At 44.4% G+C, this 27,828-nt stretch overlaps 1 protein-coding gene across 2 annotated transcripts in view; it reads left to right on the top strand.

The window, feature by feature from the left end:
• Window positions 1–12,474: 12,474 nt before the first annotated feature.
• LOC119966240 overlaps window positions 12,475–27,828 on the top strand; it is a 61,444-nt gene continuing 46,090 nt past the window's right edge. Inside the window, exons 1-7 of one of the 2 annotated variants that reach the window (XM_038797591.1) lie at window positions 12,475–12,915; window positions 13,055–13,144; window positions 20,573–23,824; window positions 24,573–24,798; window positions 25,557–25,687; window positions 25,915–26,074; window positions 27,358–27,497. In XM_038797591.1, coding sequence (XP_038653519.1) covers window positions 13,057–13,144; window positions 20,573–23,824; window positions 24,573–24,798; window positions 25,557–25,687; window positions 25,915–26,074; window positions 27,358–27,497 — 3,997 coding nt within the window. In that variant the 5' untranslated portion in view covers window positions 12,475–12,915; window positions 13,055–13,056. Of the gene's footprint in view, window positions 12,928–13,054; window positions 13,145–20,572; window positions 23,825–24,572; window positions 24,799–25,556; window positions 25,688–25,914; window positions 26,075–27,357; window positions 27,498–27,828 lie in introns of both variants that reach the window. The other variant, XM_038797590.1, reaches the window with a different exon arrangement.

Genomic DNA, 27,828 nt, shown 5'->3' with positions numbered 1-27,828 from the left:
ATTAGGGCTCGAACACAAAATGAAGAAGCAACACCTAACGTTTGGGACATTGATCCAGCCCAGACACCAGAGTGCGAGGCTTTGCAGATTGTTCGTCAAGTTGCAGACTTTACTGCAACCGCACAATCTTCCAAAAGTATGCCGACACTGGACGTTTCAGCAGGTGATGGGCATGCAGCTCAGCGTGCGGGCACAACCATGGATCAACCAAAACTCCTCAATCCAGCTCAGGCTCCAAAATCATCTATGGTGGCAGAAGAGCCAGAGTCAGACTGCACAGCAGATGATCCAAAATCAGTTACTATGACAAAAGCACTACAAGCAACTAGTCCCATGGCGAAGTCCAGCGGCATGACAGGTGCCAACAAAGCAAAAACGAAAATGAGACGCAGTCAGAGGATCCCCTCCATGAGAAGGAAGGGGAAGAAAAGGAGAGTCGAGGATACAGTGAGTCAACCGGGTAGCACCCGCGACATTGAAAAAGAAGGCATTGGCAATGTGGCCGACAGGCAAGAAAGCACATGAAGAAAAAAAAGGAAACATAGCGCTAGATACTTGAAAACTGCAAAGAAAACCAGCAAGAAAACCATTCTTCAGGGTGTATCGCGTCAAAAGGCTAAACAAGTTGCTGATACAAATAAGACCAGCAAGAAAACTGGTCTTCAGAAAGTTAAAGCGATCTCAAGTAGCCGTTCAAAGTTCAGAAGACCAATGGGACAATGTCGTTGTGAATGCCCTATAAGCTGTGCACAAGGGACCCGGTCATCAGGCATATCAGGTTGTATGAAGCACAGTTACATCTGTATATATGACATGTGTAAAATGAGATCATATTTTGTAAGAGACAGTTACATTTAAACATAAATATTATATTTGAACGTAAATGTTAACAGTTCCAGAGGAAGGGGGATGTGGTGATATGCCTGTGCATAGTTCTGTATATAGTTAGTAGATCTCCAACCAGCTGGTGGCAATAGATGATCTATCACGTGAATCAAGACAACCGCCAGTTGGTAGTAAGGCGTACAAGAGGATAGTCGCACTTAGAGTTGCTCAGGGAGAATTCACTGAATTCATTTAGTAGCCATTATCTCTATCATAGTTTGTTGGTTATCTTTCAATGTGTTTCTTAACAAATCATCTTTCTAGTTAAACAACTAGATGTTCTGTGTACATCATTGCAATAGTTATCACACAGAACACACCATCAGGGATATAGCAGACCTCAGTGCGCAGGTACATCCGTGCCGTCACGGACGCCCTGTATGCCTGGCCGGCACAATACATCAGTCTGAATATGAACCGAGCTCACGAGGGTGCCCGGATTGCAGGGTTCACCGTCACTGCCGCAGTGCCCAGGTCCAGGGGGTCATCAATGGGTTGCATGTCATCCTACGAGCCCCGGCCCATGGCAGGCCGATCGTCACAAACCGAAAAGGTTTCCACTTGAACGTGGAGCTGATGTGTGACCATGAGTTGCATATCATGCACGTATGCACCCGATATCGGGCAGTGCGCATAACTCCTTCATCCTGGCACACTCAACTATTCCAGACACGTTCGAGACACCCCCCCCCCCCCCCCCCCCCCCCCGCTTGAGGGGTTGGCCCTTGGGTGACAAAGATTATCCACTGCGATCGTGGCTGATGGTGTCTGTCTGGATGCCACAGACTGATGTGGAGACCCACTACAACGACGCCCATGCATTGACCAGGGGTATGATCGAATGGTGCACTGGTGTCCTGCAGATACAGTTCAGGTGCCTGGGCCGCTCTGGAGGTGCCATCTAATCTAGCACCAGGAGAGTTTCCCACATCTTTGGCCTTCACAACATCGCGCAGCAGTGGGGTCATGTGCTGGAGGAGGGGGATGGACACCATGCCTCATCCAACGAGCATAATGGGCAGAGCATGGGGTCAGGGCAGGCACAGGAGACCGCAAAAGATGTGTGCCAGGATCGGTGTGCACAGAATACTCTAAACGCCTCCAGCATGTAGGTACTTGTGTTATCCTTCTCTCTACTCTCACAAACACCCCTGGCCATCTCTCCTGTACAATTGTAACCCATTTTCTCAACATGCAAACCCCTCCTCTATCTAAAATGCAGTGTCATCACCTGAGCTGGTGGGTGTAAGTGTATGTGACTGGGAAGGTTCCAGTGTTTGGGGAACAGTACCACAAAAGGGAGAAGAACTGAATTGTGGTCAGGGGAGAGGAGATGGATGCAGAAGATCGTCAATGATATAATGGCCAATTATATAAAAAAAACAAGGGCGATATTCCCCCCCCCCCCCCCACCACGCCGGGTGGGAGAATCGCCGGGGCGCCGCGCGAATCGCGCCACGCCGCCCTGACCCCCGCAAGCGATTCTCCCACCCCCCGAAACCAGCGGCACGTGCATCGCGCCAGGCTGCTCGGAGAATCGGCGCAAACGGCGAGCAGCGATTCTCAGGCCCGGATGGGCCAAGCAGCCGCTCCGACACGACAAAGTCCCGCCGGCGCCGTCCACCCTGTCTTGTTATGCTTTTGGCTTAGCATAAGCTGCTTCTTTGATGTTCACTCTGACAAAGGAAGGTTCAGACGTGGAGATAACTTCAACACGTTTATTAAACTTTACAATTCTACTCGGATTTGCCACTACTGTTAATCCTTCTATAGCTACTCAGACTGACGAACCAGTCTGCTACAATCCACGTGGTGGGTGTGATGTTGAATCAACCCTGCGTCTGTACTCACTGAGTGCCTCCACTGGAAAGAGGAAGATCATGAGTGCTGTGTCCTTTATATATGGGTTGGTGTAATGCCTCCCCTGTGGTAGTGTCACCTCTGTGTGTATCGTAAATGCCCATTGGTCATGTCCTATCTTACTGACCTATTGGTTTAGTGTCTGTGTGTCATGTCTCTGGTGCTTCCCCTAGTGTCTAGCTAGTCTACGTGTACTTACATTAACCCCTTGTGGATCTACAGTGATGCATATCACCACACACCCCTGGTCGCTGCCGGCGGGAACTCTGCGGCAACACTCGGGGGCGTGGCCTGTGGGAGGGGGACCGAGGGAGGGCCTTTGAAGGGGTCTGGCCCGTGATCGGGGCCCACTGAACGGCGGGCCAGCCTCCCCCCCCCCCCCCCCCGGGCCTACAATCCGTTGCGCCGGCCCCTGAACACCCACGCCATATTGCGTCGGGGCCGGCGCGCGTAAGAAATTCCCCGCGCATGCGCAGGATGGCATGGCCCAAATGCGCATGAGCAGGATGGAGCTGCCCCAACTGCGCATGTGTGGGTTGGCGTGGACCGCTCCAGCACCATGCTGGCCGTGCCTGGGCCCTGTTCGCGTCGTCGTGAAACGTGACAGCGTTCACGACGGCACGGGCACTTGGTCTGCGGAGCGGAGAATCGCCCCCCCAAATGTGTAAATAGTGGGGGAGGGGGGACTGAAAAAATATAGGAGAGATCTACAAAGCATAATTAAATAATGAAAAAGTAAAAAAGCAGAGAAAGAAAATCACGGTGGATTCTTAAATCACAAGAAGATTAAAAACATTGTGTTCACCAAAGGACATGTCACTGCTGTGTAGTGGCGAGTTCATGCCCATGTCTTTCATGTGTTGGATTAATCTGTGAACTGCCAGTCTGGAGAAGAGGGCTGAGGGGTTCATGAACATATGTTGACTGCAACTAAGACCAATGCCTATGATCCTTCATTGAAGTGTTAAAGTAGGACTGAAGAAACCTCAAAGAGTCAGAAGGGGAGTACAAAGAGTCTAATCGATTTCGCAGTTCTGAATTTTCTGAAACTTTAAAGGATTCCTGTTGCCAACATTTTTTTGGAATGTTCATAATTTTCTTAGTTGAAAACATAAAGTTACACTGGACTGAAAAAGATGTTTGTGAACTCAGAACATCTGCTTTCATTGATGAAAGGCTGTAGATTTAAATTATGGGAAGCCTCCTGGTTATTACAGTTGGTGATTAGCTACCTAATTGTCAGACATTACTGGAAGTCTGTCTGATGAGTTTGCCTCCTGCTCTTCCAACAGATGTTTGTGGCCTTGCTGTGGCTGCCTCATGTCTCTATATTTCCTCTGTCCCAGGGGATTCAGCTCCTTTTCTTTTTCTCAAGAATCTCAATTCCCAAGCCTGCTTGAAGAGTGAAATCCAGAACGAAGCAGATCTCACCAGTTTCTGAAGCAACATTTTATTTATTTTTAAAATATAAATTTGATGTACGCAATTCATTTTTTTCCCAGTTAAGGGGCAATTTAGTGTGACCAATCCATCTACCCTGCACATCTTTGGGTTGTGGGGGTGAGACCCACGCCGACACGTGGAGAATGTGCAAACTCCACACAGACAGTGACCAGGATCAAACCCGGGTCCTCGGCTCCGTGAGGCAGCAGTGCTAACTATTGTGCCACCGTGCAGCCCCTTTTGAAGCAATGTTAAGAAGATATTGAAGGGCAATTAGGGATGGACAACAGATGCTGACATAGCCAGCGAAGCTTGCATCCTGTAAAAATGAATAAATAAAAACAGACCCATCTAACCAACTGACTTCTCCTTTCAGCATTACCCAAGGGTTATTCAGTTTTAATTGGGTACAAAGTTAATGACATTTTGCAATTTTCAATGAGAGTAGTTAACAGCACGAATATAGTCATCAATGTACCAACAAAAGAGGTTAGGAAGAGGACCTGAGTAGGACTGGAACAAAGAATGCTCCACATACCCCATGAAATATGTAAAATATATATGAGGTAGCACAGTGGTTAGCACAGTTGCTTCACAGCGGCAGGTACCCGGGTTTGATTCCCGGCTTGGGTCACTGTCTGTACGGAGTCTGCATGTCCTCCCCGTGACTGCGTGGGTTTCCTCCGGGTGCTCCAGTTTCCTCCCACAGTCGAAAGATGTGCAGGTTAGGTGGATTGGTCACGCTAAATTGCCTCGTAGCGTCCAAAGGTTAGGTGGGGTTGCTCGGTTACGGGGATAGGGTGGAGGTGTTGGATGAGGTAGGGTGCTCTTTCAGGGGCTGGTGTAGACTCAATGGGCTGTATGGCCTCCTTCTGCAATGCAAATTCTATACTCTTCTCTATATATGTTATGTTAGCATTCACGTCACGAGGGCTAGAATACAAGACTAGGGAATGTACTTCTGAGGCTGTATAATGCTCTGGTCAGACCCCATTTGGAATATTGTGAGCAGTTTTATGCTCTGGATTGAAGGAAGAATGTGATGGCCTTGGAAAGGGTCCACAAGAATGATCTCTGGAATGAAGAGCTTGTCATATGAGGAGCGGTTGAGAAGTCTGGGACTGTGCTCATTGGGGTTTAGAAGGATGAGGGGGGATCTTATTGAAACTTACAGAATACTGAGAGGCCTGGATAGAATGGACATGGAGAGAATTTTCCACTAGTAGGAAAACCTAGAAGCCAAGGACATAATCTCAAACTGAAGGGACAATCCTTTAAAACAGAGATGAGGAGGAATGTCTTCAGCCAGAGGAAGGTGAATCTGTGGATCTCTTTGCCGCAGAAGGCCGTGGCGGCCAAATTACTGAGTGTCTTTAAGACAGAGATAGATAGTTTCTTGATTAATAAGGGGATCAGGGGTTATGGGAAGAAGGCAGGATAATGGGGACGAGAAACATATCAGCCATGATTGAATGGCGGAGCAGACTCGATGGGCCGAATGGCAGGTTCCTGGTTGGGCCTTGTTGAGTGAAGAAGTGTATGGTTTTCTGGCCATGCTTGAAGGAGTTGGGTATGACTAGGAAAGTGGAAATGCTTAAAGTGATGGAGGGCCTCAAAAGGGATGTGGATGCAGGCGGGAAAATGCCAGCTTGCTCTCTTGGAGCGGGTTGGCTGCCCATCTCTTGCCTGCCTTGAAGCAGAGGTTGGATCCGACTTTCTGATGCACTTGGAAATTTTTAATCCTCCACTCGGACACAGTCCCAATCATGTTAAAATTCCCCAATTTTAATCCTCTGCCTCACTCCCACTCTGATCTTGCTGTCCACAGCCTCTCGCACTGTTCCAATGATGCTCAATGTAAGATTGAGAAATAGCACTTTCAACCTTTGGATTCAACATTGAGTTCAACAAATTCAGATGAAAGCCTCTGTCCATGTTTTTTCAGAGAGCAATTTTAGGTAAATATTCTGCTATTCCCAGTTGCACCAGCCTTTGTTTCTTCACTTTTCCCATTAATATCTTCTTTTGCCTTGCACCATAATCCCTTTTGACATTTAATCTCTCTGCCTTCCACCTAAGATAGACCAATCCTTTTTTTATTTCTTCTCTTCCCCCTTTCCCGTCTTTGGTGTTTGCCTAAAACCAGTGACTCCTATTTTTCCAGTTTTGATAAAACGTTATCGACCTGGGTCCTTACCTCTGTTGGTCTCTCCACAGAGGTTGCCTGACCTGAATATTTCCAGCATTTTCTGTTTTTATTTAAGAGTTTAAATAGGATGGACGAGCAAAGGGACCTAGGGTACAGACTCACAAAGCATTAAGAGTGTAAGAGAGATTAATAAGGCCCAAAAGAATGGCAAAACAATGGGATTCAAGTTGAGAGGAATAGATTTGAAAAGCAGGTGCATTATAAATATCAGACAGTCACTAGTAAATCCAAAAAGGAATTAAAAAACAGCTTCTTTACCCAGAGCGTGATCAGAATGAGGTAGTTTGGGTGAATAACACAAATACATTTAAGGGAAGCTTGTCAAGCTTGTGCACATTGAAATTGGCCAGTATGATGTTGTGGGCATCACAGAGAGGTGGCTGCAAGGGGATCAGGGCTGGGATCTAAGTATCCAAGGGTATGTATCATATCCAAAGGACAGGCAGATAGGCAAAGGGGGTGGGGTGGCATTGTTAGTAAGGAATGAAGTTAAATCAATAGCAAGGAGCGATATAGGATCAGAAGGCATAGAATCTCTGTGGGTAGAGTTGAGGAATCACAAAGGTAAAAAGACCCTGATGTGAGTTATGTACAGGCCCCCTAGCAGTAGTCAGGATGTGGGGCAGAAAATAAATCAGGAGATAGAGAAAGCATGGAAAAAGGCGTTATCACAATAATCATGGGGGACTTCAATATGCTGGGAAAATCAGGTTGGTAGTGGATCCCAAGAAAAAGAATTTGTGGAATGGTTTTAAAAAAAAAAATTTTTTATTGAAAAATATTGAATTTATACAACAATAACGCACCATAGTAAAATACCAAAAATAACAATAATATTAACAATCATAAACATTCGCCCCACCTCCATGAACAACACAGCATTTTAACAACAACGCAAATTAACACAATATAAAGTTACAGAATAGACACTACAATAAGGAACTCTATCTGCTCCCCAAGTTCCTCCTCCCATTTAGCCTTCAGCTCCTTCACTGACGACTCCTCCACCTCCTGCATTACCTTATAGATGTCAGACACCTTCCCCTCTCCTACCCACACCCCCGAAAGCACTCTGTCCATCGTCCCTGCGAGGGCAGCAAAGGGAATCCCTCTACCTGTCGCCTAGCAAACGCCTTTACCTGCAGGTATCTGAACATGTTCCCCTGAGGAAGGCCAAATTTATCTTCCAGTTCCCCCAGGCCCGCAAACCTCCCGCCAATAAACAGGTCCCTCAATTTGCTGATGCCCGCCCTTTGCCACCCCCTAAATCCCCCATCCTTGTTCCCCGGGATGAACCGATGGTTGCCACCCAGTGGAGCCTCCATCGAGCCCCCTGTTTCCCCCGATGCCGTCTCCACTGTCCCCAGATTCTTAGGGTCGCCGCCACCACCGGGCTCGTGGTAAACCTCTTAGGGGAGAGCGGCAATGGTGCCGTTACCATGGCACCCAGGCTCGTACCTCTACATGACGCCATCTCCATTCTTTTCCACGCCGCCCCTCCCCCCTCCATCACCCATTGACGCACCATTGACACATTGGCTGCCCAATAGTACCCCAGAAGGTTGGGCAGCGCCAGCCCGCCTCTATCCCTCCCTCGCTCCAGAAACACCCTCTTCACTCTCGGAGTCCCATGTGCCCACACAAAGCTCAAAATACTGCTAGTCACTCTCCTAAAGAAGGCCCTGGGGATAAAGATGGGCAGGCACTGAAAGAGGAACAAGAACCTCGGAAGCACCATCATTTTGACGGACTGTACCCTCCCCGCCAACGATAATGGCAGCATGTTCCACCTCTTGAACTCCTCCTCCATCTGATCTACAAGTCTGGTGAAGTTATGCTTGTGAAGAGTCCCCCAGTCCCTGGCCACCTGCACCCCCAGGTACCTAAAGCTCTGCCCTGCCCGCCTAAACGGGAGCCTACCAATTCCTTCCTCCTGGTCTCCAGGGTGCACCACAAACACCTCGCTCTTGCCTAAATTTAATTTATAACCTGAAAAGGTCCCAAACTCAGCTAGCAACTCCATCACTCCCGGCATCCCTCCCACCGGGTCCGCCACATACAGTAACAGGTCATCGGCACACAACGACACCCTATGTTCCTCTCCACCTCGCACCAAGCCTCTCCACCTCTCTGAATCCCTCAACGCCATCGCCAACGGCTCGATTGCCAGTGCAAACAACAAGGGGGACAGGGGGCAACCCTGCCTGGTCCCTCGGTAAAGCCGGAAGTATTCCGACCTCCTCCTATTCGTGGCCACGCACGCCATTGGGGCCTCATATAGCAGCCTTACCCATCTAATGAACCCTTCACCAAATCCAAACCTCCCCAACACCTCCCATATGTACCCCCACTCCACTCTATCGAAGGCCTTCTCCGCATCCAGTGCCACCACTATCTCTGCCTCCCCCTCAATCGCCGGCATCATGATGACATTCAACAATCTCCGCACATTCGTGTTCAGCTGCCTTCCCTTCACGAAACTGTCTGGTCCTCGTGCACAACCCCTGGCACACAGTCCTCTATCCTGGTGGCCAGGATTTTTGCCAGGACCTTAGCATCCACGTTGAGGAGATGATGCGGAGATGCCGGCATTGGACTGGGGTGAGCACAGTAAGAAGTCTTACAACACCAGGTTAAAGTCCAACAGGTTTGATTCAAACACGAGCTTTCGGAGCGCAGCTCCTTCCTCAGGTGAATGGCCTTACGTTGAGGAGAGATAAGGGCCTGTATGAACCACACTGCTGGGGGTCCTTGTCCCTCTTTAAAATTAACGAGATCAGCGCTCGTGACATCATCGGGGCAAAGTTCCCGCGCTTCATTGAGTGTCCGCACCAGCAAGGGGCCCACTAGGTCCACAAACGTTTTATAAAATTCCACCGGGAACCCATCCGGCCCCGGTGCCTTCCCTGACTGCATCTGCCCGATCCCCTTAACTAGCTCCTCCAGCTCAATCGGCGCACCCAACCCCTCCACCTTCTCCTCCTGCACCTTCGGGAAAGGAAGCCCGTCGAGGAACCTCTCCATTCCCCTCCTCTCCCCCGTTAGCTCCGACCGGTACAGTTCCCCGTAAAATTTCTTGAAGACCTCATTCACCTCTACCCCCTTCCGCACTACATTCCCACTCTTGTCTCTCGCTCCAGCAATTTCCTTAGCCGCATCCCGCTTGCGGAGCTGATGAGCCAGCATCCTACTCGCCTTTTCACCATGTTCGTACACTGCCCCTTGTGCCTTCCTCCACTGTGCCTCCGCCTTTCTAGTGGTCAGCAAATCAAATTCAGCCTGCAGGCTGCGCCTCTCCCCCAACAGTCCCTCCTCTGGTGCCTCTGCATACCTCCTGTCCACCTCCAGCATCTTTCCCACCAGTCTATCCCTCTCACTCCTCTCGCTCCTCTCCCTGTGTGCCCTGATGGATATCAGCTCCCCACGAATCACTGCCTTCAGGGCTTCCCAGACCATCCCCACCTGAACCTCCCCCGTATCATTCACCCCGAGGTACCCCTCAATACTTGCCCGGACCATCTTACACACCTCCTCCTCCGCCAACAACCCCACATCCAACCGCCACAACGGACGTTGGTCCCGCACCACCCCCATCTCCAACTGAATTTGTGGAATGTTTAAGAGATTTTTTTTGGAGCAGCTTGTGGTAGAGCCCATTAGGGAACAGGCAATTCTGGATTTGGTTATGTGTAATGAGGCAGACTTGATTAGGGATCTTATGGTGAAGGAACCCTTAGGGAGCAGTGACCAGAATATGATAGAATTTACCCTGCAATTTGAGAGGGAGAAGCTGGAGTCAGATGTAGCAGTATTAAAATTAAATAAGGGTAACTACAATGACATGAGGGAGGAGCTGGCCAGAGTGGATTAGAAAAGGAGACTAGCATGGATGACAGTGGAACAGCAATGGCAGGTGTTTTGGGGGTTATTCAGGAGGTACAGCAGAAATTCATCCCAGGAGGTGGAAACATGCTAAGGGGAGGACAAGGCATCCATGGCTGATGAGGGAAGTCAAGGACAGCATAAAAGCAAAAGAAAAAGCATACAGAGTGGCAAGGATTAGTGGGAAGCCAGAGGATTGGCAATCATTTAAATGCAAGCAGAGGACAACTAAAAAAGCAATAAGGGGAGAGAAGATTAAATATGAAGCTAGTAATATAAAAGAAGATAGGAAGAGTTTCTTTCAATATACAAAAGGTAAGAGTGAAGCAAAAATAGACATTGGACCACTGGAAAATGTGGCTGGAGAAGAAATAATAGGAAACAAAGAAATGGCAGACGAACTGAAAGCTACTTTGCATCAGTCTTCACGGTGGAAGACACCAGTTGGATGCCAGAGCTCCAGGAGAACCAGGGGGCAGAGGTGAGTGCAATGATCATCACTAAGGAGAAGGTTCTGGGGAAACTGAAAGGTCTGAAGGTGGATAAGTCACCTGGACCGGATGGACTACACCCCAGGGTCCTAAAAGAGATAGCTGAGGAAATTGTGGAGGCATTGGTGGTGATCTTTCAGGAATCACTGGAGGCAGGAAAGGTCCCAGAAGACTTGAAAGTCGCTCATGTAACAACACTGTTTAAGACGGGAGGGAGGCAGAAAATGGGAAATTATAGGCCGGTTAACCTGACTTCGGTCATTGGTAAGATTTTAGAATCTGTTATTAAAGATGAGATCGCAAAGTACTTGGAAATGATGGCAAAATAGGACTGAGCCAGCACGACTTTGTCAAAGGGAGGTCATGTCTGACAATTCTGTTTGAGTTCTTTGAGGAGGCAACAAGGAAGTTAGACAAAGGAGAACCAGTGGACGTGATTTATTTAGATTTCCAGAAGGCCGTTGACAAGGTGCCGCATAGGAGACTGTTAAATAAGTTAAGAGCCCATGGTGTTAAGGGTAAGATCCTGGCATGGATAGAGGATTGGCTGACTGGCAGAAGGCAGAGAGTGGGGATAAAGGGGTCTTTTTCAGGATGGCAGCCGGTGACTAGTGGTGTGCCTCAGGGATCTGTGCTGGGACCACAACGTTTCACAATATACACTAATGATCTAGAAGAAGGAACTGAAGTCACTGTTGCTAAGTTTGCAGATGATACAAAGATCTGTAGAGGGACAGGTAGTATTTTTTTTTTTATTGGAATTTTTTGCAGAAAATATAACAAAAAGTATAGCAAAAAGCAGTAATATGCAACTAACAGCCCCATAACACCCACAATTCCCCCCATACCGTAACATCACATGTATCACATTCCCCCACCCCCCCTAGGGACAGGTAGTATTGAGGAAGCGAGGGGGCTGCAGAAAGATTTGGACAAGCGAGGAGACTGGGCAATGAAGTGGCAAATGAAATACAATGTGGAAAAGTGTGAGGTTATGCACTTTGGAAGGAGGAATTTAGGCATAGACTATTTTCTAAATGGGTAAATGCTTAGGAAATTAGAAGCACAAAGAGACTTGGGAGTCCTTGTTCACGATCCTCCTAAGGTTAACGTGCAGGTTCAGTCGGCAGTTAAGAAGGTAAATACAATGTTAGCATTCATGTCAAGAGGGCTAGAATACAGGGCAGCACGGTGGCACAGTGGTTAGCACTACTGCCTCTCGGCGCCGAGGTCCCAGGTTCAATCCTGGCCCTGGGTCGCAGTCCGTGTGGAGGTCTGGTGCCCGGCCCTTTTCTCGATTTTGGCCTGTCCAGCGATCTAACCGCCTCGTCGCACTCTCGCCTCGGTGCCACTATTAAATCGCGCCCGTTATATCAATAATTACTGAAGTGTAAATGATGGCATTTGGGATAAATTCTACCATTCAGCTCTAACTTTTTACTTTCAAAGATTGGGTCCATCTTTCTTTCATCTTCACTTCTGGCAGAATCCATAGGGGAATTAAAAAGGCCAGTGGACCAAGGCTATGTCCCAACAATTGCCCCAATAAGTGCTGCATTCAACGCCAATTGAATATTGAGGGGAAAGCATTGCGGTAACATATACTACTATCACCTTTGAAATATTGCTTCAGGACCTTTAGTGAGGCATTAAAAAATGAGTTAGCAATCTGTGAAACGAAACCCAATTAATGAACACACAAAGGAAGGGGATATGGATTTGGCTCCTGGAACCTTGCTCCATTTTTAGATTAGGGTTGGAAGGGGTTGCCTCTTGGGTTAGAGTTTACAGGAAGTTGCAACAGGGGTCATATCCATAGTTTCTGTGTCATTTTTTTAAACAAGCAAGTACAATTCTTAAATAATTCGCTTAATTTCTTCTGCTTAAAGAAAAGAGACTTTATTATTATGGGCTGGAATAGTTTTCCGCCCCCCTGCTCTCTGTGTCATGCTTGAGTGTGCCCAACGAATGTGTGTCAGTTCAAGTTGAGGACTGTTTCCTGCTCTCCGAATCCAGCTCATTAAATCCTGAGTTGATGTCAGGAGGATGATCCTGCACGGGGGCTGGGACATCTTCAATCTGCCTCTACCTTCCTTCACTTTAGCACCATTGTGATCGTCTCTCCGGGCGTGTACCGTGCCCACTGTGAGTATCCAGGTCAGTCCTATTTCAGCAATCTACCCTTGCTGCTTCACATTTCTTAAAGAGCGTCGATACACAGATATTTAAAAACATATTTCTTACGTTGTACCCGATCACTGATCCAACTGTTTTTCTCCACTAGAAATGTTCTTATTCCTGGCCGTGTTAGTGCTGCCCTTCCTCCTTTGCTGTGTTTCTGCTCAGGAGCTGGATTGTGTTTTCTATCTCAGCAGTAAGTACTTTCGCCCCACGCCCGTTTTCGCGCGATTAACGATGGTTTCTCAGATGGAAAAGATTTTTATTTCAAATCTACATTCTCCCCTCAATTTACATGTGGATACATTTGTGTCTAGACTGCTGTTGCCAATATAGGCACCACTTGATTCTCAAAGAACGCAAGTACAAAAATTTACGATTAAAAGACTTTAAATAGTTTTTAAATAAAAAAAACTGAAACTTGAAAGTGACGGGTGGCAGTAAACTGGTACTGGCTGTACAATTTACTCCAGTATTACTGATTTTACTGGGGTTTGACAATTCTGAATTGTTTTTTCTCTCTGGCATATTAAAAAACCCTTGACATTTTTAAACAGTCCCTTTGATTGCAATGAGTGAGGAGTTCTGTGTTAGATGAAAAAGTAATCTCCTGGGAAAGGAATAGTAATTTCCTGTAAAGGAATGAAATACTCTTGGGAAATCCCACATTGCCTTGATATTCAGTGACGTCTTGCGTTATTTCAGCCTAACTCTTATCGAAAGCATTAAAATATCTAAAATAAAAACATACACCAACCATCACACTTTGTTAGAGATGCATAACTAAGAACTGAGAATTATGAGAGTATTGCTTTCTGACTGTGTAAGTACAGTTACTATAACCACTTGGTTTGGGTTATTTGATACAGTTGTCAGGGGCACAAGGCAGATTAGCAACTAACACTACAATCATAATCTAGGACTAAGACTACCAATAATCAGCATTAGCAATTCGCACTTATTTAATCCCATTAATGTAGAAAAAGTCCCAATTCACTGCTTCATGGAAGCAGAATCAGACATCATTGGAAATCAGCTTGGATATTTAAAAAATCTGTATTCGTTGCAAAAGATTAGCCTCGGAGTTCTCTTGCCTGAAAACCTGGTTTAGTGGCTCCTCTAATGGATTTCTACTTTGTATTTCACTTTACACCGCCAAGGTGTAATATAATATAATCACTTTGGTGTTGGTGTATAGGTGTTGGTGTTAATCTCACTGCCCCTCTCATTCCTCATCAGTGATACAAGGTAAAACTGCAGAAGCTGCTCCTGACAGTAAGTTGCAGTATAACACTGCAATGCAAGTGTAAGAATCTCCTCAGGGGGCCCTCTCCCATTATATTTACCCTCAGTGTATTGTCAGGGTCCATCCAATAAGTTGAGCTTTCCTGCATGTAAGTCTGCAGGAAACGGCAAAGAAATGCACCCACACTTCATCTAGTTTCCTCCTTTTGTTTCTTTTAAACAAAGCAAACATATGTCATAGTTTATTTTCCCAATGCTGGGACGGTTTTAGCTTCTTAAACTGACTATCCAAGTACTCCATGTCAAACCAGTCCAGCCGTTCAAACAGGATGAAGCAATAGGTGTCTATGAAATGGAAGGATTATTGACTGTGGGAATCCTTTGTGCTGGGGGTTCCCAGTGAGTTCAGCATTGGTGGGCCGTATGGTTTCAGAGACTGGGGTTTGTTGAATTGTAACTATATGAACCTATTGCAAGCAGATGTAACAACTGAGTGAGTGGCTGCAGGGACCCTGGTCAAATCAGGCTCCTCCTGCTATCCCTGCTCCTCCTCTTGCTCCTATTCCTCCTCCTCTGAGGATGCAGTCTTTCCTCCCCTCCAGCTCCAACTCTCTCTGCTTCGCACTGTTGTACAAGGCACAGTAAACCACTATAATTCAGGACAGCCTTGCTGAAGGGTGCTCCAGATCCATGCAGGCACCTGAGTCATATCTTCAGCAACCCCATGGTTTCCTCAATTGCTGCTTTTATGCTCATGTTCCTCCTCTGTGCAGCTTTCCTCTTCATTGGCTGTGGGGTTTTTCATAGGTGCCATTAGCCACGTTCATAAACGGCAGCCCTTGTTTCCAAGGAGTCATCTGTTTGTTGAAAGTGTGGAGATCTGTAGGAGACCTGACTGGACCTGAAAGAAAGAATCATAGCAGTTTCCATGATATCCTGCACAGAAATGCATGAATACACACATGAGCTGAACATTGATGGAGTGAAATCCCTTTGGATTGAGGAATAATCTTGGATGATCTGAAGGCACCATGAATGCCACATGTTTGTAATCTATGAAACCCTCAACTTGTGGAAATTCAGCCATTGCAGCCAATCCAAATGCCCTTGCACCCTGACCGGCGTCATCAGTTGCAAAGGGGGTCGGACATTGAGGTGGAGGCCGTGCCAGTCAGGTCAGGGGGGATAATGGGGGTTTTCTCAAGTCTGGGGGTCCAACTGGGTCAGGCGGCATGGGTCTAGCCAGGTTTGGGTCAGTGGGAGGGGATCCAGCCAAGTCAGGTTGGGTTGGGGGGGGGGGGGGGGGTGTTGGATTAGGGGGGTGGTCTAGCTGGTGTTGGAGGGATGTGTCAGGTTGGGTTGAAGGGCAGGGGGTTTGGGATAGGGGGTCAGGGTGGGGTGGGGGTTGTTGGGTCACTCAAGGGGAGGGGAAGAAATCTGACCAGGTTGGGGGTTCAGGGGTGGGGAGATTGCTTGTTTGGGGGGTTGGAATCCTTTGTGGGATTAGGTGTGGTGGAAGTCCCGTGCGGGTCACAACAAGGCCGGTAAACTGGTAGAATTCAGTCTGCAATTTGAAAGAAAGAAGGTAGAATCAGATGTAAAGGTTTTACAGTTAAATAAAGGTAATTACAGGCGCATGAGGGAGGAACTGACGAAAATCGACTGGAAGCAGAGCCTAGTGGGAAAGACAGTAGAACAGCAATGGCAGGAGTTTCTGGGAGTAATTGAGGACACAGTACAGAGGTTCATCCCAAAGAAAAGAAAGGTTATCAGAGGGAGGATTAGGCAGCCATGGCTGACAAAGGAAGTCAGGGAATGCATCAAGGCAAAAGAGAGAGCCTATAATGTGGCAAAGAGTAGTGGGAAGTCAGAAGATTGGGAAGGCTACAAAAACAAACAGAGGATAACAAAGAGAGAAATAAGGAAGGAGAGGATCAAATATGAAGGTAGGCTAGCCAGTAACATTAGGAATGATAGTAAAAGTTTCTTTAAATACATTAAAAACAAACGGGAGGCAAAAGTAGACATTGGGCCGCTCCAAAATGACGCTGGTAATCTAGTGATGGGAGACAAGGAAATAGCTGAGGAACTTAATAAGTACTTTGCGTCAGTCTTCACAGTAGAAGACATGAGTAATATCCCAACAATTCAGGAAAGTCAGGGGGCAGAGTTGAATATGGTTGCCATCACAAAGGAGAAGGTGCTAGAGAAACTAAAAGGTCTGAAAATTGATAAATCTCCGGGCCCAGATGGGCTACATCCTAGAGTTCTAAAGGAGATAGCTGAAGAAATAGTGGAGGCGTTAGTTATGATCTTTCAAAAGTCACTGGAATCAGGGAAAGTCCCAGAGGATTGGAAAATCGCTGTTGTAACCCCCCTGTTCAAGAAGGGAACAAGAAAAAAGATGGAAAATTATAGGCCAATTAGCCTAACCTCGGTTGTTGGCAAAATTCTAGAATCCATCGTTAAGGATGAGATTTCTAAATTCTTGGAAGTGCAGGGTCGGATTAGGACAAGTCAGCATGGATTTAGTAAGGGGAGGTCGTGCCTGACAAACCTGTTAGAGTTCTTTGAAGAGATAACAAATAGGTTAGACCAAGGAGAGCCAATGGATGTTATCTATCTTGACTTCCAAAAGGCCTTTGACAAGGTGCCTCACGGGAGGCTGCTGAGTAAAATAAGGGCCCATGGTATTCGAGGCAAGGTACTAACATGGATTGACGATTGGCTGTCAGACAGAAGGCAGAGAGTTGGGATAAAAGGTTCTTTTTCGGAATGGCAACCAGTGACAAGTGGTGTCCCGCAGGGTTCAGTGTTGGGGCCACAGCTGTTCTCTTTATATATTAACGATCTAGATGACGGGACTGGGGGCATTCTGGCCAAGTTTGCCGATGATACAAAGATAGGTGGAGGGGCAGGTAGTATTGAGGAGGTGGGGAGGCTGCAGAAAGATTTAGACAGTTTAGGAGAATGGTCCAAGAAGTGGCTGATGAAATTCAACGTGGGCAAGTGTGAGGTCTTGCACTTTGGAAAAAAGAATAGAGGCATGGACTATTTTCTAAACGGTGACAAAATTCATAATGCTAAAGTGCAAAGGGACTTGGGAGTCCTAGTCCAGGATTCTCTAAAGGTAAACTTGCAGGTTGAGTCCGTAATTAAGAAAGCAAATGTAATGTTGTCATTTATCTCAAGAGGCTTGGAATATAAAAGCAGGGATGTACTTCTGAGGCTTTATAAAGCACTAGTTAGGCCCCATTTAGAATACTGTGAGCAATTTTGGGCCCCATACCTCAGGAAGGACATACTGGCACTGGAGCGGGTCCAGCGGAGATTCACACGGATGATCCCAGGAATGGTAGGCCTAACATACGATGAACGTCTGAGGATCGTGGGATTATATTCATTGGAGTTTAGAAGGTTGAGGGGAGATCTAATAGAAACGTACAAGATAATGAATGGCTTGGATAGGATGGACGTAGGGAAGTTGTTTCCATTAGCAGGGGAGACTAGGACACGGGGGCACAGCCTTAGAATAAAAGGGAGTCACTTTAGAACAGAGATGAGGAGAAATTTCTTCAGCCAGAGAGTGGTAGGTCTGTGGAATTCATTGCCACAGAGGGCGGTGGAGGCCGGGACATTGAGTGTCTTTAAGACAGAAATTGATAAATTCTTGATTTCTCGAGGAATTAAGGGCTATGGGGAGAGAGCGGGTAAATGGAGTTGAAATCAACCATGATTGAATGGTGGAGTGGACTCGATGGGCCGAATGGCCTTACTTCCACTCCTATGTCTTATGGTCTTATGGTCTTAAACCTCGCGAGAGGCCTCTTGCGAGATTTACGATGCTCGCTACGTTAGATCTCACGCGGTGTCGCAATCTGGATCTTGCCCTCAATGGCCGTGATCCAGATTTGCATACTCAAGTAAGTAGTTATCCTCACTTGAATATGTCTGTGCTGGAGTTACCCAACGCGCGGGTCCTAGCGGTCTCGCTTCGGAGACCTCAAGCGAATGCTGTTTAGCACTGATTTTAACAAATGTGGATCAGGCGTACCGGCACTTGGGGGGGGGGGGGGGGGGTCTCCCTGGTGATCAAGGGCCCCTGGGTGGTCTGGCTCTGGACAGGGTGCCACCCTGGCAGTGTCTGGGTGTGTGGGTGGTACTGCCAGGGTGGCAGGGACACTGCCAGGGTACCAGGTTTGCAGTGCCAAGGTTCCCATGCATCTTGCCCATGCAGAGGATCAGGCTATGGGGTGCCCTGCCCTTGTGAGGTGGGGTGTTGGGGCTCGAGGACCCCCTAATTGGTAAGCTGGGGTGTTGGGGATTTTAGAGATCAGGACAACATTTAAAAATAGCACCCTGATCTCTTCCTGTACTGGCGAGCTGAGTTCGTTAGTGCAGGAAATGAGTGGGACCTTCTTCGCCGAGGCCCAAAAATGAAGCAGGGTTGTTCTCAGTGCTGCATGTGCCGGGATACACTCCGCTAAACTCTGTTCCATTTCCATTAAATATAGTCCGTTATATATTGTGTGATGTTGACCTCTAATTTTATTTAATTTCATGATCTTTTTACTTGAATGTTTTCTTTTTAATATTGTAGTTGTTACTATGTAGTTCAAAAATTCCAATCATAATATGATTATTTAAAAATAAAACCCTTTGATGTTTGCAGAACAGCAGGCACTAAAATCAAGATTATAACTGTTGTGCTTCCTTAGTCTATAATGGATTCATAATTTCCCAGATTCTACTTTGTAATTAGAATTGGACTGAAACTACTGTAAATAGATTCAATCTAGTGAAAGATTTGTGTATTTTTAGAGTTTTGGAAATCGCGGTGATTACAACTAAATTAAAGAAAACAAGAAGCCATTAATACATTCTCTAATGCTAAACAAATCTTTACCTAAGAATTATTATACTGCCATTTGTGATCATCTCATTTTAGCATTTTGTTTAATCAATTCATCAAATTATTAATTAACAAGTAACTTATTAGACAATGCAATTATTATTTTCAAACCTATCTATGCATTACTCCAATAAGTGTGTGTCAGACTTTGGTCAGAATTTACTGAGACCTTTGGAGATGGAGGGGCTGAGAAAATGGCCATGGATGGTGTTGGGGAATGGGGTGTACCTGCCCAACAACTTACTGCTGCCATGCCATATTGCCAGCAGTTGAAAAGTCGAGGGAGCTCAATTGAGCTACTTCAGTGTTCAATTAGGGACCATTTCCTGCCTCTGTGGACATTTTGCCCATGTGAGTGGGCCTGCTGTTGTGTGGGGAGACCATCCAGTGAAACCAGGTGACCTGTGGGTTAAGGCGGTGCCTCCTTCATGGCTACTCCAGTGGCAGTGCCCACCTCCATGTCTAACTCTTCCATTAGGTCAGGACCTACCACACCCCCATCCTCTTTTTCCAATCACCGGAGACTGCCTGCTGGTCCTGTTATTTCCCAACAATGCTTACTCCTCCTCAAGGGCACTTGGCCACTGAAACATCCACTCCCTGCAGCTGCAGCCTCAGCAATGGCCTCAAGATGGTGCTGCAGAACTGCCAGCTTTCTGATTGGGCCAGAGGCTATTGGGTACAGGCTGCCATCCTTAATTGGATGGTGGGCCCAGCAGTGGGCTCTTAATTGATTACCACTGGCAAAGTGCCTCCCTGGGTCCAATCGCGGGACCAAAGCTGGATTGCCCACTGCTTTCATCCTCAGTGATGGACTCCTGCCTTTCAACAAAATCCAGCCCTTTGAGTGAACTTGCCTATTTTGAAATTTATGTATACTCTGGTTGATGTGATAACAGCAGAAGTATGACGAGAATCCCAGGTCTCATCTGAACACTGAACACACTGACATCCCATGAGGTATTAATGTACTCATTCTATTTTTGAAAAGCAAGGCAGATCCAGAGGGAATTAAATACTAAAAAATGTAACCATTGTGTAACATAAATTGAGTACCTTATGCTAAACACTGCCACCTCACACACTGGAACAAGATCGTCATAAACTGCTTTACAACTGTGCAACTTATGAGTTTTTAAGCTGTTGCTTACTCATGGGATAAATGCGATAACATGGATCCTATATGAGTTTTACATCAGTATGACTGTAAGAACAGGATTTCTAATTGTGTGTCCATTATTCAAAGATGTCTATTTATTATACATAATTTATTTTTTCTTGGTTTCCTCATTGCTAATGTTGAAACAAATTTATGTATATAACAAGACACCCAGGACCTTGACAAGAATTAATTGTAGAACAAAATCAAGAAAATTTGGTGACAGTAAATGTCCCCTAAAGATGTGCCAAATGGGAACATTTTTCTCAGCCTTGTTATTTTTAAACCAGATGCTTTCTTTTGTGCAGGGCGTCGAAGTGGTGTTTTTCATTATGACCAGCGGATTCGGTATTCACTTACTTTCGCTGCTGCTAAACTGGCTTGTGAGCAAGACTTTGGAGCTGTGGTGGCAACCAGGGACCAACTTCACACCGCCTACCTTGCTGGGTTAGAGGGATGCAGGGCAGGTTGGATTTCTTCAGGAGAAGTAGCTTATCCCAGGATACACAGAAACTGGAACTGTGGCCAGAACAGAGTCGGCATTATATCATATGGAGTCAAGAAGAACCTTCTGGAAAAATGGGATGTTTATTGTTATAAACTTGACGACGACTGTTCTGCTTATAATAAATCACTACAATTGGAAGACAAAACCTCTAACAGCAAATCAGCGAATCTGTTTTTGGGAGCAATAATGCCTTCCTCTTGGAAGAATGTTTCCAAGAAACAAGAGACTGCTGAAACAGATCTGACCCAGATCCAAAACAAAACCACTCTGTTCCCAAATGCAGTAATACCCAGCTATCACAGTGAACATATTAAAGATCTCTATGATTCGGAAAATTTAACTTCAATTTCAACTTATGTCACTTTTGCAGAAAATTCAACTGCTCCTTCCATCAATAGTTCAGAAAAAGATAATGTTAAGGAATTAGTGAAATCATTTTTGACTGAGAACAATGATAACAGTTCAAATAGTAGGCATCCATTACAATCAGAAAGAGACAAAATTATTGCATCTTCTCAATTAGGTGTAAATTGGACTAAGTTTGAAACGGTGAACAACTTGACCAATGAGACCAAAATTGAATTCTATCCAAAAGTGAAAAGCAATTCAACCGTGATTTCCCCTGAAATAACTGCAGAGATGTTACAAATTTGGAATGTGACTGTTGATGAACCTCTAAAAACCACTAAACGAGACAATGATTCAGCGCCTAAAAGTTTCAAACCCTCTCAAGCTTCACTTAAATTCAAAAACAGCCCTAATGGAAGAAGTATTCCCTATATGAGAACATTGTATCAGCATGAAGTGACAACTGTCACACATCAACTCCCTAAACATACTCTTCTTAGTAAAGTTAATATGGCAGAAGCATACCGAAGAAGTCCAGGTCTTACAAACAAATTTCAAAGCAATACTCATTCAGACTTAACAAATTCATTTTTACTCGCTGACCGGAATAATAAATTCATATTTGAAGGCAAATATGGTGGTTTGAATGAAATGACATCCACAAAATTCACCGAACCAATATTAAAACATTCTTCATCAGTTTATGAAGATCAGCAAGATTTTACGGTGGATACTATCTCATTGGAGACTCTTGAATCTGCTAAACATGTAGCCAACTCTGTGATGACAAGTCAAACTGTGCAGCCGAACTTGCATTTGGTGACAGAAAAACAAAAGTATCCAACTCAAATATCATCATTTACAAGAGGCTCAACAGTAGCTGATGATAAATTAGGAAGAGCAGTGACAAATACATTTGAAACTGAGACATCTTCACCTGTCATTAGCACTGTAACACCAGGGCCACCATCAGAGTATGCTGTCAATGGCACAAAGGATCCACATCGTCAATCTGTATCAAAGCCCAATGGGAACTCCTTTAACATATTAGGCCAGTTTTCGTCTTCAGGTTCAAGTAATATGGAGTGGAAAAATGAGCATCTTGATGCAATTAACAGACATTTCTCGTTGGACCTGGAGGAGTCTATTACAGAAATGAGCAGAAGTTACAAATCAGATTTGCCTATTCAAATAGAGAGATATTTTAATGAAGGGAAAATAGGTCAACTAGATACAGTTGATACAAAAGAGAAAACGATTCTGGGAAAGGTTGGGAAGGATTGGACAGCCCCCCAACTGACACCCCATACACATCTGCCAGCTTCACTAAGTATTGCGTCAAGATTAGACAATACCTTATTGGCAGAGATTACAACTATTGAGAATAGTTTTCATCCCAATACACTTAAAGTAGAGAACATTGCACATCATACAGAAAAGAAACAGGACCATCATCTGGATTCAATCAGGAGAGGTGAAATAGCCCTTTCAGGAACAACGAGTAATTATGAGGTAGGGCTGAACCATCTGCTGATATCTGGTACAGGTCATCCACAAAGTGTGGAGAGAACAATACAGCCACCAATATCTAGCTTAAATGTAACAGCTTTTCCAGGGACATCTGCTACAGGTATAAATGTAGAATCTATAACATTCAAAGCACAAAGCTTTGCACAAGCAGCAGAGCCCAGGGTAGACCAACTGGGGAAAGTAAATATAAAATCAAACATTATTTTAAATAATGATGAGGAAAAGTCATTTGGATCTAGCGTGAATGATGAGATGAAGTTATATACACCTGTTACACATAATCCAGGATCACAAGAAACCGTGAGTAGTGAAAAAAATGCATATGAAGATGCAACCAGTGAAATAAATGCAGTTCAACAAATTGCACACAGCATAGATCACACATTTCAACCAGTGCTACCAGTAGATAGTTCTGTCCTGTCCAGATTCACCACACCCTTTGGTAAATTTCAGCAATTCACAGGCAGTGAAAGTATGGAATCTATTACATCCACTGGAGAAAGAATACTTCAACCAACCATTTCCAGTGGAGACACAAGAAAAATGCAAAACAATCTTGTCCCTCAAAAGGAAAGCCTAAACAAAGAGAGTCCTTTTCAGACACACATGCACTCCCTCGGTGATGTACAACAGTTCATCACCCCTAAAGAAGAAGATAAAGATCCTGTAAATGTAACAACCATGGAGAATGATTTACGCATCACCAGAAAAGATGGCAAAGATCAGCCTTTAGTAGCCAAAGGTACAAGTACACTCCAGGATGTTACAACTACTGCCAACATCTTAGTTACTGAGAAGAGTATAGTGCAACAACATTCTGCTGAAGGTGTCAGTGAAGCCATTTCACACACATCCACTGGAACACAAAGAGATCAGGTGGTAAATAGCACAGAAGGGGTTCCAATACCAAAAGGGGAAACTAGTCAATATGACGTGACACATTTGACAGATATGGAGATCTTTTCCTCATTGGATGTAAAAGATGTCGCCAACATCACAGACCCTGTCACTGAGTTTCTATCCTCAACTGCATCATCTACAAGTCCTGTTGCTGTGCAAACACCTGTAGCATATGGACATCTCCTGTCTACATTAGCCTCTCATATTGTCGTCACAGAAATACCACCAAAACAAGATAATGTACATCCATCTACTTCCTCACTTGTAACTTCAGGTAAGTGAAGATTTATTTAACAATCCATGAAATCAATAGAACATTTTTCAATCGTAAAGTACCAAATGACCCAATCAGACTCTTCAGCACAGATAAACGTCTTTTGATTTACAACTGATCTTGCAGGGTTATAAATTATTGTAGTATGGAATTCTAATAAGCAACTTCCTACCTATAGTATCCAAATTGCTACCAGAAATGTTGCTTATTCTTCTGCTTTTCCACAGAATCTATTGAAAAATCCTATCAAAGGCATGGTAATGTTAAATAAGGACAGGGAACTCAGTATACGGGTAATTGGGTCAGGGCGGGAAAAGTGGGGGACGTGGTTTATTGTTTGTTGTTCTCTTAGGGGGTATTTTGTGCGTCGACCCGCGCGGTTGTTTTAGAAATGTCAATATGTTAAATTGTGAAAATTACAAATGCTTCAATAAAATATTTTAAAAAAGAAAAGAAAAATCCTATCAAAATATTATTGGATTTAAGAATAATTCATAAAAACGATGCTCCTGAGGTAAAGTATGTAAATTCGAAATCACAAAAGTGTTAATAAAAAAGTGCAGGACAAATCTGAAATCCTGTTATTTGATGGTATTAAAGCTGTCATTGTTACGTGAGTTACTTCCAGCGTAACATTTATCATTTTGAATGCTATGGATTACTGTTAAAAAGTTCATAACATGCAATAAGATGGGTTGTACCCAATAAGCAAACCACAAATCTTCTAGTTCACTATGCTTCATGTTAGATTCATGTGGCGGTGTGATGAGACAAACTGAAGGAAGATTTCATACACCACATTATCCACAATCCTACCCGAGTAATATGGACTGCACTTGGGAGATTGAAGCTCCTCCTGGCCATCTTGTCCGCTTGGATTTTACTTCTTTGTTTATCGAAGAACACAGAACATGCAAGTATGATTATGTGGTTGTTTATGACGGCAAAGGACCCAGCAAAGTAGAAATGGGCAGGTAACCACTGATAATTATTAATTATAAACAAAGAAAGCTATAAGACACCACAGGGGTGTGCTAAAAACAAATAATTAAGACATGTAAAAGATAACTAATTTCTATAAAATAAATGCTGGTTACAGGAGTCTTATTGTGTACTGTATAATTACAACATGTGTGCGGAGTAATTGTTTTTCATGAATTATTTATTAATTTGTTAACAACTTCTACTGTATTGAACAATTTTATGAAGCTTAATAATTCCAAAGCAAAACCATTCACAGCTGTAGTTACAGCAACCTTTAGTGCAGCTTATGGCTATGATGCCCTTGATTAGCAATTCAGGGGCTGTGAACATTAAATGACAGTGCAGTGAGATTTGGAATTGAAATCAATAACCTAACAATTTGTGGATTGGCACCAGTAAACCATCATAACAGTTGTTAACTTATTGCAAAAACACACTGATTCATTAATATACTTCAAGTGCGGATCTGCCGGTTTGGCCTACATGCAACTATAGCCCTGCACATCAGGCTTAGGCCTCAGAGCAATTAAGAACGGGTAATAAATACTGTATTATCAGTGATGTCCACCTCACAGGAACAATTTTATTTTTTAAAAACTGGAACTAGGAATTATGACATCGTAGGATGAAGGTTAACAATTAAACTTTACAAAATGTATTACAACTTTTATGAGGTACCGCTGTTTACTTGTGCTAAAATATGTTAAAATGAAAATTCTGCTTTTCCTGTTCAATCGCATTGAATTAGATTCTGTGGATCTGAAGTGCCACCACAGCTCCAGGGGTCTTCCAACACAATGAGCATCCAAATGAGATCGGACTCCTCGATGGAACTGGAGGGATTTTCAGCTCAGTTTAGCACTTTTCAAATCCCAGGAGGTAAATATTATTTTCGTGGATTTCACAAACATTTTTGTTTGTTTTCTGAAGTGCAAATAATAGAATTTGGAGTTAATCCTTTTTATTCAAGACTTAGAATCTGCCAACAAATTTAGTAATCTCCTGGGGTGGGGCTGTTGCCTGAGATAACCACATACCATGAAAGAATAATGAAAATAAACCTGAAGCTGCAGACATGCTCATTTTCCTGTTCTCTATCTCTGAAGGTTATATCCATCTTGTTGAAGGAAAGAATAAATATAATGGTCTAATAGAAATTGTGACGGATGGGCACTGGGGAGGAATATGTGCTAAACAGTGGACAAACAGAGATGCCATGGTGGTGTGCCGTCAACTTGGCTTTAATGGACCAGCATTAGCCACAAGGTAAATAAAATATGTGAGCTGAGTGTAGTACATGAAAGGACTTTTGCATTTACAGAAATAATACTGCAGACCTTGGAGTGTCATTTTGGAGATGCTAGCTCAGAATTAGTTGCTTCACATACATAAGTTTGCCTCCAAACACATGGAAACCAATAGGCCTTTCCTCTCCCACTTTCAGAGCTGTTTTCTCAAAAATACGAGGGCTGACATTGGATACATTAAAATAAGTTTTGTTTTTGTTCCAAAACTTGAGTGGAACATAAATTCCTGTTTTTCTAAGTATAAAACATACACACAGATCAATAAATTAGCAGAACAGAGGCCGAAAGAGTTCTGAAGAAGAGTCATATTGAACTCCAAACATTAACTCTGTTTCTCTCTCCACAGATGCTGTCAGGCCTGCTGAGTCGTTGCACTTTCTGTTTTTATTTCAGATCTTCAGATTCTACAGTATTTTGCTTTATTCTGCCCTGTCAAGCGCATTAAGAATTCTACCTGTTTCAATTAGATCAACTCTCACTCTTCTAAACTCTAGGGAATGTAGTCCACTCCATCTCTCTTCATAGATTCCCTCACCCAGGAACCAATTTCATTCCCTCCAAGCCAAGTATATCCTTCCCTAGCTAAGGAGACCAAAAATGCACACAGTACTTTAGGTGTGGTCTTATTATGGACTTGTAAGACTTCTTTCCAATTCCTTTGTAACAAAGGCTAACAGACCGTTTATTTCCATAATTACTTGCTATACCTGCATATTAACTTTCTGTGGTTTGTGTTACAAGGACATGCAAATCCCTCTGTGATTATCAATTTTCCAGCTTCCCACCATTTAAGATGTACATATATTTTACTTTTATATTTTTCTTACCAAAGTGGATAGCTTCACACTTATCCATCTTATATTTTATCTGTCATGTTTTTACCTGGTCACTTGATCTGTCTAGTTACTTTTGCGGATTCTTTGCATCCTCCTGACAGCTTACTTTCCCATCTAACTTTGTGTTATCAGCAAACTTGGATATATTCCATTCGGTCTCATCATCTAAGTCATTGAGAGAGATTGCAAAATGTTGAGTTCTAGGAATTGTTCCTTGCTAGTTGCAAGTTGCTGCTTGACAACCAGAAAAATGACACATTTATTTCTACTGTGTCATCTGTATCTCAACCAATCCTCATGCCATGCTAATATATCAGCTACAATCACATACGCCTAATTTTGTATAATAAAGCGGTTTGGGATGGTCAATTTATGGATTGTGAATAAATTGTCTTTTTTTTCTCAGGGTTGAAGTGAGTCAGCAAGATATGTCAGAAGCAATTCCTTACATTAAGTGCAATGGAGGCGAGATGACACTGCAGGATTGTGATATCAGAAGGTCTGGTAAATGTACAACCAGTGAACGTGCAGCAGTGATCTGCCAGGGTGAGCCATTCTGTCCAGCTGCACTCATACCATACTGACAATCTCTGAGAGTCAACACTCTGGTCTTACTATTGGCATAGAACATAGAACATACAGTGCAGAAGGAGGCCATTCGGCCCATCGTGTCTGCACCGACCCACTTAAGCCCTTACTTCCACCCTATTCCCGTAACCCAATAACCGCTCCTAACCTTTTTGGTCACTAAGGGCAATTTTATCATGGCCAATCCACCTAACCTGCACATCTTTGGACTGTGGGAGGAAACCGGAGCACCCGGAGGAAATCCATGCAGACACGGGGAGAACGTGCAGACTCCGCACAGACAGTGATC

This window comes from Scyliorhinus canicula, chromosome 5 (assembly GCF_902713615.1).
Source record: "Scyliorhinus canicula chromosome 5, sScyCan1.1, whole genome shotgun sequence".
In the NCBI taxonomy this organism is placed as follows: Eukaryota; Metazoa; Chordata; class Chondrichthyes; order Carcharhiniformes; family Scyliorhinidae; genus Scyliorhinus; species Scyliorhinus canicula.
Note: the sequence above shows the minus strand (reverse complement) of the source record. Positions and strands in the feature narration are given on the sequence as shown.